This window comes from Empidonax traillii, unplaced genomic scaffold, assembly GCF_003031625.1.
Source record: "Empidonax traillii isolate 1590-97213 ecotype Southwest subspecies unplaced genomic scaffold, ASM303162v1 scaffold1297:size275931, whole genome shotgun sequence".
NCBI classification, from domain to species: Eukaryota; Metazoa; Chordata; class Aves; order Passeriformes; family Tyrannidae; genus Empidonax; species Empidonax traillii.
In genome coordinates, this window is record NW_020956490.1 from 237,577 (window position 1) to 251,914 (window position 14,338).

Consider the following 14,338-nt stretch of genomic DNA (forward strand, 5'->3'; position numbering starts at 1 on the left):
GAGGAAGCCTTAGCTAGTAACATCTCAAACTTTCCTTTCTTGTAACAGCTTCTATTTCTTCTATAAGGTGGCAAAATAACTCTGAATTCAGTAGAAGGCCAAACCCTGCACTCCAGAATCAGTGAATGCACAGAGAATAAAACCACTCCATCCCATGGAGCACAGACTTCCTAAAGTAAGGGCTGGATGGGTTCAGGTCTTATATCTTGGAAGCATTACATGGAATTCTCTCCAAGGCCGTGGTGCAGTGCCCCACACCACTGCACACATGCCAGGGAGGGAATGCTGTTCCTGGCCTCCCTTTCCCCCCAGCTCCCAGCAGATCAAGCAGATTCAGTTTGGCCCCAGCACAGCCACAGCAGATGATCCCAATCAGAGAGTGCAGGACCCTTGGCAGCCCTGGCTGTAGCTCTGGCTCAGAAGCTATTCCATGTTTTTCAGCAGAGTACTTGCAACTGTAAAAGAGACAAAGCTCAGACCAAATCCTCACAGCAAGACTTGAGTGTGGCAAGAATCCACAGGAGAGGGAAAAAAAAAAAGATAAAGAAAAAAAAGGAATCACAGCATCTCTCTCATATTAACAGAGAGCAGGAAGAAAAGGACACCATGACACAAAGACCAAAAAGACTCCAGGAAAAACAGCTAAAAAAGCCTGCAAGAGTTTGGGAGATCAGGCAGAATGCTAGTACTAACAAGCACTGCCTGATCCCTCACACAGACTACAAGCAGCACTTTAAAATCCCCTTTTTAACAGTATTGATATGGCAAAGGTGATTTTTAGACCAGATCAGCAAGTCCTACCATTTGCCAGCCACTGCATGCTAACAAGGCTTCAAAACAACAGCAAACCACAGTCTACACAATTATATGAAATGACACTACCCATTGACTCATAAAGAGGAAAAAAACCAAACCAGAAGGCTCTGGATGGCTGCAACACAGGCAATACCTTTTCAACAGGAAAGGTCTGTTCCACGAGCCCCAGAGACGTGTTAATGAATCCACTACACTACTACTTAGCACGTACTTCACCACAGAATACAGCAATCAAGATAGATAAAAATTCTACTTCCTTGAATGAATAAAGATGGCAGGTCCTCCTAACTTGAAAGGCTGATGGGTCCCTCTCCTGCCAGAGTCAGAAAACATGACCTGGTCTTCCCTAAATCAGAGAGGTCAAGGTGTGCTCCAAGCCCTGTAAAAGTGCACTCCTCGTTAAAGCACAGCTACAGAACAGGCTGGTTCCATCAACAAAGGCAAAGCTCTCTAGCATGATCAGGTCACCACTGCACTGTTCTATCCATTCTATCCCCTGACACACCACACTGGAGGGGGTGGGGAGCAGAGCAGGGGTGCAGAACAACATAAAAAAAGAGTCTGATGATGAGTTTTGCCATTTATCCATTATGTGGAAGGGGTAAAGAACCAAAGGCTGCCAATCTCATCATACTAAATAATTCACATGTTCACGTACAAAGGCCAACTTTTCAACTTTCAGCTGATGGGCAAGAACGCCTTTATTAAATATTAAGACACCTCCAGCAAAATCTTGCAGGGTAATGGGCAAGAGTCATCTTAGAGAGACATGGAGGCAGAGTAGCTCAGTGACTCAGCCAAAAGCAGTGCTGGAGTTCACTGTGGAATGCAGGGGGCTTGAATCCAGCTACTATTAAAAACAATCCCTAAAATGGTATTTAGTGAGCTAAGAAAGCGATGAACAAAAAAAAAAAAAGTATTTATCTAAACACAAGACCTTTTGGAGAGAGAAGTCTTCCAGAAGAACCTTGTAAGAGGTTGCAACAGGGCCTTCTAGATTCTAAACTGAGGTTCCTTATTCCCACACCAAGTGAAGTGAGGCAACAGCTTTTTCTGAAGAGGATCATATTTATCTAACAGCTGGTATCCATTAGCTTGAGTTAGAGTGAAATTGAGCTTTGTGTTGATGTTACTTTTTATCCAAAAGGCTCCAGTAACAGGTACAGCCACATTAAAGAATTGGCTCTAATCTGAAAAACAAGCAGTGCTGTGATTACAACTCGTGCTGAACAGCTAAACTGGGGTCTGTGAAGTGCCAGTCAGCTCTCAGGTGTCACTAAGACTACCTGGATTGTCCCTAATCTGTGCTCCAGCTGGAGGTGCAGCCTGTGGCACTTGGTGAAGGCCAAACTGCAAACCCCACCGTGCAGCGCCGTCTCCACCCGCTTTGGGAACTGTTCTCACGTGGCACAAAACCAACACAACCTGCTGGGTGACAGCAAAAAAACCCCCCACAAAACCAGGCTCCAGATGTATCCCACATTTCTGGGAACGTGCAGAACCTCTACAAGGGGCCTGCCCATCTCTGAAGGAGAGGTGGCACAGAAATCAGGGCACGGGCAAGCGAAGAACAGCCAATAACTCTTGACTACGAAGCACTTACCCACGCTGGTGCCTGAGCACTTTAAAAGCCAGTGGAAAGACTTTCTCTGATTAATTTTCCAAGGCCAAGGTTACTGCCTTGAAATACTAATTTCAGCTTGAATGATGTGGCAAAAGCACTTTCCCAAATACTCCAGGGTGAAGCGTGGCTACAGAGAGCTCAGCTGGAGCCTCAGTCTGCTTCCTCCATTCAAAGCTGAAGTCTGGGTGCCCAAAGCCAGTCTAATTGAAAAGGCCAAGAGAAACAAACAAACAAAAAAACCCAGAAAACCAGTGCATCCCTAAAAACCCAACCCAAATGGCTGGCAGCAGTTTTTCCAGCTTCAGACAGGACAGTCAACACAATCCACACAAACAAACACGTGAACCGAAATCTGTTGGAAGGGGGGAAAAAGGCAGGAATTTTCACTTCATAAAATTCTAATTTTCACATAAATAGCCATGAATAAAACACAAGATTAAAGTTAACCCCAATCCCGCGGTTCAGGAGCTGGTTTGGTTACTCTCCAGCTCTGATAGCACCAGGTCTGACCTCAGTTGAGGGTCTGATCGCTCTGGTGTCACTCCTGAGCACGTATCACGCAGGGAAATAACACATCTGTCCCACTGCCCCGGGCTGTGACAGCTCAGCCAGTATCAGCCCTGAGCAGAAGGTTGGTGTTTTAAACACATCCCAGCTAACCAAGCTGATAATCTCCTCAGGGGGGACACACCTAAGGCAGAGCAAAGCGGGGACAGAGCCCTTGGCAGCTGCCACCAGGGTGAAGAATGGACTGACCTGGATTGGGGTTCTCCAAAACACCAATTCCCAGAAATCAAGGTGTATTTTATACCAGAGCCGTCACAGCCATCCTGCTACACAAATTCAGCCCAGAATCCCCCCCTCCCACACCACAGTGCACCCACACACAGTACACCAAATTAATTCTTTTAATCACACACCACAAAGGTTTGACTTTAGATACCTTCAAAATTTAGAGCTTTTAAACCCAAAGTTTGTCAGAAAGCCCACTGATGACACGTGAAAAACCTGAAGAATGTGAAAGAACGAGCTTCCAGTTCTTCTGGGGGCCAAAGATGGGATACAAATGAATTCACAGCACATGCAACAAACCCGTTTCAATATTCCAGCTGGAATTTTCATACAAGTTCAGGGAAACTCAGCACATAAACTGAAAAAACTGACTAAAAAAAGGAGAAAGCTGACATGGGATGAGAAAACAGAGCAATTCAGTGGAGCTTAGCAGACCTTGATTGGTAGTGGACAGGTCAACCACAAACCACGACTCATAAAGATATATAGAATCAATTTTTAAAATAAATATAATTTAAAAATTTTTAATTAAAAAAATTGGGTTTAAACTTCAATTTTAAAACCGTTTTAAAGGGTGTATACTGATCTGCAGAGAAGAGAAGCAGGAGGAGAAAACACGATGAGAGTGAGTTAAGTAATGCCAGAGGAACTCAGAGATCACGATTTTCCAACACAGATGGCAGCAGGGCAGCCACAGTGCATTTAAAATATACATACAGAATACAAATGCACATAGAGTTGAGAGTGAGGATGAAAAAAGAAACACTGAATGAGTTGTGTACACTCAGAATGGAAAGAAATTAAGGGTTTCTCAGATTACTTTCCTACAATGACATTTTACATACACTGGACACGAGATTGATTCCATATGGGGAAAAACCTTATACTAAAAATACGTGAAAGCTTAAGTTCAAAGGAAATCCTTTTGTTTTATTCCAAGAAGCCCGAATTTCTTATGAATTTCTTCAGTGTGACCTTCATTTTGACTTAAATTAAAAAAAAAAATCAAAATCAAAAGCGACTTTGAAAATAGCAGATGGTGCAGCACAGTAAGAGCAGATTCAAGACTGAAACCACCAGTTTCAGGACACTTCCTCCAGCAGGAGATTCTTTAATTTTTTTATATTTATTTTTCCAATGGGGCTGTGCAGCCTGTATTATTTAGCCTTGTCCTCTGGACTGAATAGCTGTGAGTGGCTGGAGAGCTCCTGGAGTGCAGGAGTTTAAATATCACCTGAGTCATCACCACAAGAAAAGGTAAACCAGTCATCAGCAGCAGAGACAAACAAAAGTTTAGGGAGACGCAGCCAGGCAAGTTACCCTGAGCCCAGCACGCCCTGGAAAGATGATCCTTCACAATAATGTCTCCATGACCAGGATAACTGTTAACTGGAGGGAATGTTTGGTCTTTAACCAAGGTTTTCAGCACAAATCTTAGGTGACAGTAATACCTGTTTCTATAAAAAAAAAAATCACCTCAGAGTGCTGTGTCCTGGTTTCAGCTCATCCAAAGAGTGTCCCACCGGCACCCAGGCATTTCCAGAGGATGAAATTCCACAAAGGAGCTGTTTCAACCTGCACTACCCGTGTGATGAACCAGGCCAAGTGACCAGATCCCAGTTAATAACAACCCCCAAATCACCCAGTGCCCCCCACCCATTATTATGAACCCAATTAGGTGACCCAGTTCACCTGCAGCCCCACAAACTGGTTTGATGGGATCAATTAGAGGGTACCAGAAGCGTCAGTGAGTTTGTGGATAGGAACTGGCACAGCCACCTGAAGGACTCACTGCATGTGCAATTAACACCTGGAGGTGTTCCTGCAACTACTTTTGGGGGGAATGCACATTTGCTTATTTTTTTATTAAAAAAAAAAGTCAATTTTAACCCTATGCTAACCCACAAAAATTGCCATGATCCATGATTTATGCAGGTACTAAATAAGTGATTTATGTATTTCCTTGCCCATGTGAGAATCTGGGTACTATTCAACCTGGGTTATACTCACTGCACAAATAAAAAAAATAAAATAAAATAAAATAAAATAAAATAAAATAAAATAAAATAAAATAAAATAAAATAAAATAAAATAAAATTCCTGACAAGTCAAATCTCCTCCTGGCCAGCAGGGGAAAGGTTTAAACATGGAGTGGAAAGCAGAGATGGATTACAGATGGTGCTGCCATTACCAGTCTAGAGAAGTAACGTTAACAGATCCAAACTGCCAGGAAAGGTATTAAATGATGAATCAAATATACAAGTAAAACAGTAAAAGCAAGTACTCAGACTCCTTCTAAGAAATTACAAGGCTTCCTTCAGCCATTCTTGAACAATTTTGAGGGGTTTAACGAGAAACCTCAGTGGTCCCAAGTTCTCCATGAAGAGCCACAGCAATACTAAAAACAAAACTGGGGGCGAGGGGGAGGCAAATTGGGGGTGTCCATGGGGTTTTTTTCAGCATTTAGCCTTCCTTTTGGATAATAACAGGGGAGATTAGGATGAAAAAAATTTATTATTCTCCACCTCCCTGTGATCCAAGAGTAAAGGCCTTAGACCACATGGGATATTCAGCTTAGTCACCAGGAAAAGTTTCCAATACAAGGACAGTGTTGGAAGAAGTAGCCAGAAGAATAATGAAAGACTGGTTTAGACACACACCTGTCAGGCAGGACTGATGCACAACTGAATTCACTTCAGATCAGATGATTTGGTGAGGTCTCATCTTCTGTAATTATTACATTTACCACTGGGACTAAGTCCTTTAGCACAGGTCCTTCATTTGTCGGTGGAGTCACAGGAAGTGACAACCCGAAGCATAAGCTGAAAACTTCTTTAAATGTATTTGAAATAGAGATTCCCTGGCAATTACAGGAAAGGAAAAAAAAAAAAAAAACAAAACAAAACAACAAAAAACCAACACAAAAAACCAAAGCAAAACTGGCTAGAAAGAACATCTGGAGGTGTTTAGCCACACCAGGTTGCCAAGGGCTTTGCCCATCTGAAATTTGAAAATCTGAGGATAGAGGCTCTGCAGAAACCCATCCCCAACTCTGATCAGGAATAATATCATCCCATGAGAATGTTATTTGTGCAGGGCCAGGAATTGGACTCAGTGATCCTTGTGGGTCCCTTCCAACTTGGGATATTCCACGATTCCACATCTATCCAGCCTCCCTTCTCTGGTTGCTCCCAGAGAGGAGCAGACCTGCCAGAAAAGCCCTAAGGAAGAAACAAGCAACTTTTTTTCCTCTCAAAGGTAGGAACAAGAAGGCAGAGTCCTCAACAGCCTCCCCTGCTTGCATGTCCTCTGAAACAGGTCACTCCCAAGGACCTTTTGCTGAGCAGACACTCAGGACAGCTGCACAAACCACTTTTGGGTTTGCTGTCCAGGCTTAAGGCACGACAGTCCCAGCAGCCAAACCCCAGCAGGGAGCAGGTTTCTGTACGCCAAATTCTCCTGGGAGCAGATTTCTGTACACCAAATTCTCCTGGGAGCAGGTTTCTGTACACCAAACTCTCCTGGCTTATCTGGCTGCACACTAATTCACGTGCACAAAACATCCTTGAGTTCCAAAGCTTGTTCTTTTAGCAGAGAGTCTGAAGCAGGTAGAGGGTGATTAAGCCACACAGTATCTTTTTTTTTGTTTGAAAAGTAAGCTGAAACAACCACCAAGGTTTTCTGAAAACCAAAGAGTGGTGAGTGAAAGCTGGCACTCCCATCAGCATGTGCAATGCTGCACAGCAGGGCAAGTCAGTTATTAACCAGAGGGTGTTTAAAGTCTCCCAAAGTGATTGGTCAGATCCTATCTATGCTGTTTAAGAAACTGAAGCAGGGTATGCCTAAGGGTGTGGTTTCACAACATCTTAGGCTGAATTAAGACCTTGCTACAAGAGAAAATCATCCCCCTCCTTCGCTTTCTGCCTGGCTGTGTGTTCCTGCTGGGCTCCCCTCAAAGAGCTTGAACAAATTAAATGTTATTTCTCAACAGCATGAAGGGCTTGAACCCAATGCAGAACAACATCACGTGCAGGGGAGAATCATCTCCAACGTGCACATCTCATCCATATTAAAGACAGGACACTTATCCATCTTCTCCGGTGAAACCTGTACCAAAACACCAACACATTTTCAGCTGGGCTCAGAAAAACTTAACTGGTCTGAGGGCTAAATAACAAAAATAATAAGAATTAAAAAAAAAAAAAAAAGGACATTGAGATGTTAGAATGTGGGATGCAAAGGTAAAGGAACCACCACCCCATCACAACAACCCCAACCCAGCAGAAAAGCAGGAAGGCTCCTGAGTGGCCTGGAAGCTCCCTCTGGCCAAGGAGGGCACAAATGCCAAGGCCCAAGGGAAGAAGGGACTGTGCAGATGGGGTAGGGGGGAGGGAAGGGTCAGGTTTCTCTCCTTTGATGACACTGAGTTAGATCAGTTCAGCTGCAACATGTAACTTCATCCCCAAACGCCAAAATGCTGAGTACCTGCGAAAAAAAGTTGTATCTGGGGAAAGAAATGAGCAGGTATTTCAATAAAAACCACTAGTTAAAGGCAGAATGTTTATTAGCAAGTGTTCCCTTTCTTAAAAATCATCAAGATATGTCAGGCTCACAAAAGTCAGCACTTCAATAAAAATCCCCCAATCATTTCAGACCTGCTGGTGGAATTTCAAAGCACAGCCTGCAGAAACTGGAGTCAAACACGGACAGGGAACTCCCCAGCTCAAAGCACTCTCTCTTCCCAAAACAGAGAGGGACAGTTTAAGGGAATGCTCACAGCCTGCTCCAGTCACACTTGTAACCTTCAGAGCAAGCTCAGCACTCCCCCCACCAGCACCCAGCTGGGCTGAAGCCAAAATAAATTTGGCACAAAGCACAAATGACCTGACTTGGAACTGGATACGGCCAAAGTGTTTGTCCTCAGGGGAGGCAAAAGGAGTTTGAGACAGAAGCCAGCAGCGAGATTATTCTTTGAATTAGGACTGCCAGGGTGCCACTAAAAGTGGGAAGAAGAGAGGGACCAACTTTGGCTCCTGTACCAGGCTTTGGGCTCCCAAGCCACTGCTTGTAGTGGTTCCATCCTGCCCTGGCAGCACACTGAGTGAAAATCAATCTGTTACAGCAGAAGTGACTTAGAAAGGGTCTAAGGAGACAAACCTGGCAGGGTTTCAGGTCACAAAAAGTTAAAATTACAACTCTGACACGAAGCCAAGTCAAGACTCCAAAGTCTGTCACTTCTTTGTGAGCTCTCACTCTGTTCTGTGAAGGACCTGATAACAGTTAAGCTTGGAAATGTGTTTCTCACTTCAGTTACTTGAACAATATATTAAAAAAAAATAAAAAAAAATCAGACTCATTCTCCAAAAGCCAGGAAGATAATTACTGAGCTGTAATGCAGAGCCAGGCAGTCAATCTTACACAGCTGAGGGGAGATCGACCCAACTCTGACTCTTGGCAGCACAATCTGCATGTGATCAAACAAACAACAGGTTCATGGGATCACATTTGTACAATTCGTTGCTAAACAAGCACTATCTCAAGTTTCAAGTTCACTTCATGCTTTATTTCACTGAGAGAAAAGGATTCCACGTTGGCCACATGCACTCTAGAAATAATAGCAGTGCACAGGCACTTTGACTCAAACTGACCACAGAACACTGCCCGTGGCTTTAAAGCCATTTATCAGAATAGTTTGGCTATTTTTAAAAGAGAAACAGAAGAAGTAATGACACGGGCTGTTGAATTTCAGCCCAACACACCACAGACACCCAGTACCCACCATCTCAGGTTAGTGTTCAACCGTGCTGGACGTGTATCTGTTACAACCCCAGGTTAAGCACAATCCAACCATCTGCAGGCCAAGTCTGCAAGACAATCCCACCCCTCTTTCCATTACACACACCAGAAAGCCATTTCCTGACCACAGCCTGGTCCCTTAATGGCCAAAGCACCCCTTTTCCAAGCAGCCAACCCCCTCAGCCGTGGGAAGAGGTGATGGGACTTGACTCATGCTCTGCCTTGGGCACGGCACACAACCCACTTGGAGCAGATGGATGGGAGGAAAAGAGGTGCAGAGAGAGGAGGACTAAAAAGAGACTTCTAAATCTGACATTTCCTACCTTTTTGCAACCCAACTATCACTGGAGAAAACTGGCAGTGTCCTGCTCTCCTGCTTGCCTAGTCTAGTTCCCAGTGGACAAAGCCCCGTGACCTCAATTCCCCCTCTGATGTGGGCACACAGCAGTTGTCACAACAATCATTAACAGACACAGGCTGCAACAAGATACAAATTCTTTCAAGCACAGGTGCCGCTGAAACCATTTTCCCCAAGACAGTTATCACACCTGCCTTTTTGTCAGGACATTCACAAAACATCTCCAAGATGCATAACAAGGTTTGAACAGAGATTTCAGCTTTACAACAACTCCACAAGAAGTAACACCCAAGGCCAAAAAAAAAAACCAACTTCCAGTTTCAAACACAGCTGAAGGAACTCCTGCTACAGTCAATACACATTTAGAAATTATAATTTTACACAATAAACCGATATTGTTAAAGAAAGATTATCAATTATTTATTTTTAAAAAGCAGCTGCTTAACCAACTTAGAGGCTAACCTAAAAACACACATTTAAAACAAAAGAAGCAGTATTAATGGAAATACCACTCTATCACATTTTTGTACTTTGGGAAGAGGCAAAGAAGAGAGACAATACAATGGGATAATTTTCCTGTCATTTTCAGATTCTTTCCTGTAAATGTGTCAAGTGGAATACACAGATTAAATGCAAAATTGTTTTCCTAGTTACTTTCAGATGGAAAGAAGAGTCTGCCTGTCTGAAAGCTTCTCATCTTACTCATTACTTATTAGTTTAGTATTAATTTCTATTATCTGTTAAAATCATCATGGCTGCATTGACAATACCAGTTGAGGAGAACACTCAACAGTTTGAAACTTCCAGACATAAGACAATTATAGTCCTGCCATTTTATTAACAGAAACACACATTCACTACTTCATACATATATAAATCAAAATCTTTATGTCAAATGAACATTTAACACAGCCTGTAAGCCAAAACAAACCTGAACAGTGACTTACCAGGAAGCCTGTTCATGTTGACCCCTTGAGCAGAAAGTCCTATTCCCATGTACCTTAAAAAAAAAAAAAATCCAAACAAAATATCAGTCAAGCACCAAATTGGCCAAGGCCACGAGATTTCCTGCAGCAGAAATACAAACCCAACCCACACACAAATTATTTAAGAATGGCAAAATCACTAAAGATTTTCCATTACTCAAGTCCTTTGCTGAATCCAAGATATAATGTCAGTGCTTTCTGACTACAGCTACTCTTTAGCTCTTAATTGGTAGGAGGACTGGAAAACAGTCAGCAATTTAATTTCTGGCTTGGTATTTGTGAGGGGTTTTGACCCATATATCAGAAAAAAAAAACCTATTTATACAACTATGTATACATTACATGAGAATAAATAAAATACATAAAGGCAGATATATGAGAACAGAGGCCTCTTCATCCTGATGGATTGTGCCCAGGAACAGCTGGTAGTGGATGCACAGGACAGAGCAAACAGTTTTACTTTCCAGGAACACCCTTTCATTGGTCAGCACGTGTTCTACATCATTTCCTAAGCCAAAGGTGGTCTTTCTGTATTTCACACCCTGTCAGATTAGATTTTCATCCTAATCTGACCACTCTGTGAACCTTTGTAACCTCTTTGAAGAGGCAGCTTCCTGCAGCTCCCCCCATTCGACGCCTGCCCAGGCTGGTTTTGCTTGGTACTTGCATTTTCAGAATTGGGAGAGAGAGGAAAAAGCATTTCCCTGTCAACTTCCCCATGGATTTTCAAGTCCTCACTCACACCCCACTCCCTGAGGGTCTCCTCTCGAGGTTAACTCATCGCAGATTCCTCAGCTGCTCATCCTGCCCCTGATCCCTCCTGCTGCACTTCCAGCTCTGTAGCTTCCTTGGGAAGCACCAGCATCACTCACCACACAAACCCACGGTGATGATTACAGACAACACCATAACAAAGTTGTCCATTTTGGTTTCTATCCCTCCCCCTCCTCCATTATCACGTTTATATTTTACTGCCGATGAGAACTGGGCTGATTTTTCCCTGGAACGGGGACACAACTTGTCCCTGCACTCCAAGAGGCAGCTCAGAGAGCATTTTCTGTGTCAAGTTTGGATTGTTTACTCTGCCCCCGTGATATACACGTTACACCTATCCAAGCAGGGCAGCAAAGCACAGCCAGCCTTCTCAAAGTCTCCTCCTCCTCACTGCACACACCCATTTTGTTTCTTCTCTTTCTGTTAATTTGTTTGGCTCTGTAATTGTTTTAATATCCCCTGGAATCACAGCTGCCCTGCTCAGTTTGTTTCCAACACAATTCCATATTTTCAGGTTACCTCAGTCACCGTCACCGCCACATGGAAATGGTAATAACCGATTTTTTTTCTTGTTTACACAGAAATTTTAATCCTCAGAGACCTACAAGGTTATCAAATCTTCGCCTGTGATCTCTTTAATAGCGCAAAATAGAATTTTTGGGGGTGAGAAAGTACCTTAAAGATCATCTAGTCCAACTATGGACCAAAGACTGCCAATCCCACCACTAAACCACGTCCCCAAGTGCCACAGCTCCGGGGATGGTGACTCCTCCCTTCCCTAAGCAGCCTGTACCACTGCTTGACAACCCCTTCCATGAAGAAATTATTCCTGATATCCAAGCTAAACCTCCCTCTGGCTGTTTCCTCTTGTCCTATCACCTGTTACCCACGAGAGGAGGGGCCAACTTTTGTCTTTCTTGTACCCTCCACATCTCGGCAGCGCGACCTTCTGCATCTCAAATCCCTGAGACCCAGTTTTACAGCGCCTTAAAATAAGTCAAATCCCTCCTTTTAAAAACGTGCTCTACTTTCTGAAGTGCTCCAGCTCCCCCAGGATCCAGACCCTTCCTCCTCAGACCAACGGAGAGCGAGCGAGCAACAAGGAAGGTCCTGCTCTGATCTGAAGGATGGAAGAGGCTTTAGAACAAGCACTCTGTGATCTCATTCCTTTGAATCCCTTGGAAAAAAAAAAAAATATACACACACATCTCTGCAATCAAGACTTTCTAAACATGGCACTCCACACTCAACAGCTCAGCTATTTCATTCTTTAGAACTCTTGAATGAAGAGCAGATAACCCCAATTTGTTCCTGGGCTTTGTAGGTAAATGAGATTGTTGTTGTATCAATCCTTCAACAGGAACCAGATTATCATTCAAAAACAAAGACTGGCATTTGTTTTGTTGACAAATGACACTGTCATTGCTGTATTAACTCTTACTTGAGGAGGATAATCCTTTAAAAGCAAGAGACTGGCATCTGTGAGCCTCTAAACACTCCTGCCTTCTCAGACCCTCCATAAAAAGCTCTCCTCATTGCCTCTTCTTCTGACAAGACTCTCCACTTGCTTCCCCCATCCCTGACTGTTCTGGGAGGAAAAAGTACTCCCTGAACATTTTAGACCTTCAGCCAGGTGTTCCACAACTCATCCTGGTCAACTTTATTAGTTAATTCAAGCTTAGAAGTTTGTTCTTTCTATTTTTCTCATCAAATAAAATTTCAAACTTTTGGAGTGTGTATCCCTATCACCTCTCACCCCTCACCCCCATGTCTAATTATGTCCACTGTCAGCTCATTCTGAGTCTCTCCAAGAGTTCACACACTTTCCTCTGATCCTCCAACACATCTTAAACAGTCTCAAAGCATTTAACCTTTGCAATTTTAGGGTTTTTTCCCGATTAAATGTGGGAGCAGTCAGGATCCCCCTCCACAGCTAGAACTGAATTCAGGTTCTACGTTGCTTCAGAGAGCAGTGACAGTGAAAAGTGTCACCTCTTCCAACTGTTCAAGCCTCAGGGGAGCTGTGATTCAAAGCACCAACTGCCTGAACAAAACATGAAGGCACCAACAGCAGAGTGCTGGGTCCTGGCACTGCCCTTCTGCCCCCCGTCCCCTGGGTGACAACACCAAGGAAACTATTAAAAATCAGAGGAAATTACCCAAATGTCAAATTTGGATAAAAAATAGGTCACCTCCCACCTCACTTTCAGCTTCTCCTGCTTAACTTCATTATTTTCTATGCAGATTCGTCCTCCCTCTTTTGTGTGTACAGCAGGAAATCCCACACACATCACCAAGGGCAAAACTCATAAATAGTATCTTTCCATTTTCAGACAGCACAGCTTTAAAGGAGGGCTGGGAGCTTGTAGTTTTATAAAAAGCAAGTACTACAACTCCACAAATTCTAAATTTAAGGTTACACTTTAACCTAGATACACAACACCATGGAAGTGTGTCACTAAAAAAAAAAAAAAAAAAAAAAAAAGAACACGACCACAAGCCTTCCTGGTTCACAATTTTTTTGCTTTTCAACTTATGCTCCCATTTAAAGCTCAAGATGGACTTTAAAATAAGAACATAATGGTTGTAGAACTGTACACAGAATTTGCAGGGAACCTAAAATAAAGACTCTCACTGTGCTGGGTTTCATCTCCGCAGTTTATATTCACAAATTGTCACAGACTTGGCTGCTGGTTATTGTTTTAGAAGGTGCTATTTTGCTTTTCCCATCTACTATCAATTTATGTATCAGAAGTAATGGATGAAATGGAGCTTTGAGATCTACAAAGCCTCAGACTAAAAAAAAAAATAAAATCACTCTGTTCTCTTGAAAACTGGGAAGAGAAAAAAAAAACCAACTCATCTTCAACTCCCCCACTCCCAAAAGCACCAGCTGCTTTCTGAACTCCTCGGAGCAGAACAGCTCCTCAATTCCTCGACTCCAAATGCTCCAAACCAGTTTTGTGTATGCAACAATTCAAAACTAGTATCAAAGAGCATCAAGAGCAAATTACTGCCTGATTGTGGGTTTTTTTTTGTTTTGTTTTTTTAATTAATCAATTATGATATTCAGTATCATTCAACATCAATCTCAATAGTCTGCCCCTGCTGTATCACCTGTGGTTTGGGAGGTTTCAGGTGTGGACAGACCCCCCCCAGGGTGTATCCATTAACTGGAATCCCTTTTTGAGG

At 43.1% G+C, this 14,338-nt stretch overlaps 1 protein-coding gene across 4 annotated transcripts in view; it reads right to left on the bottom strand.

Annotated features, from left to right (window-relative positions):
• RANBP10 (RAN binding protein 10) overlaps positions 1 to 14,338 on the bottom strand; it is a 48,862-nt gene that overhangs the window by 23,760 nt on the left and 10,764 nt on the right. For all 4 annotated transcript variants that reach the window (XM_027906442.1, XM_027906446.1, XM_027906445.1 and 1 more), the window contains one exon: positions 10,334 to 10,386. In XM_027906442.1, coding sequence (XP_027762243.1) covers positions 10,334 to 10,386 — 53 coding nt within the window. The remainder of the gene's footprint in view (positions 1 to 10,333; positions 10,387 to 14,338) is intronic.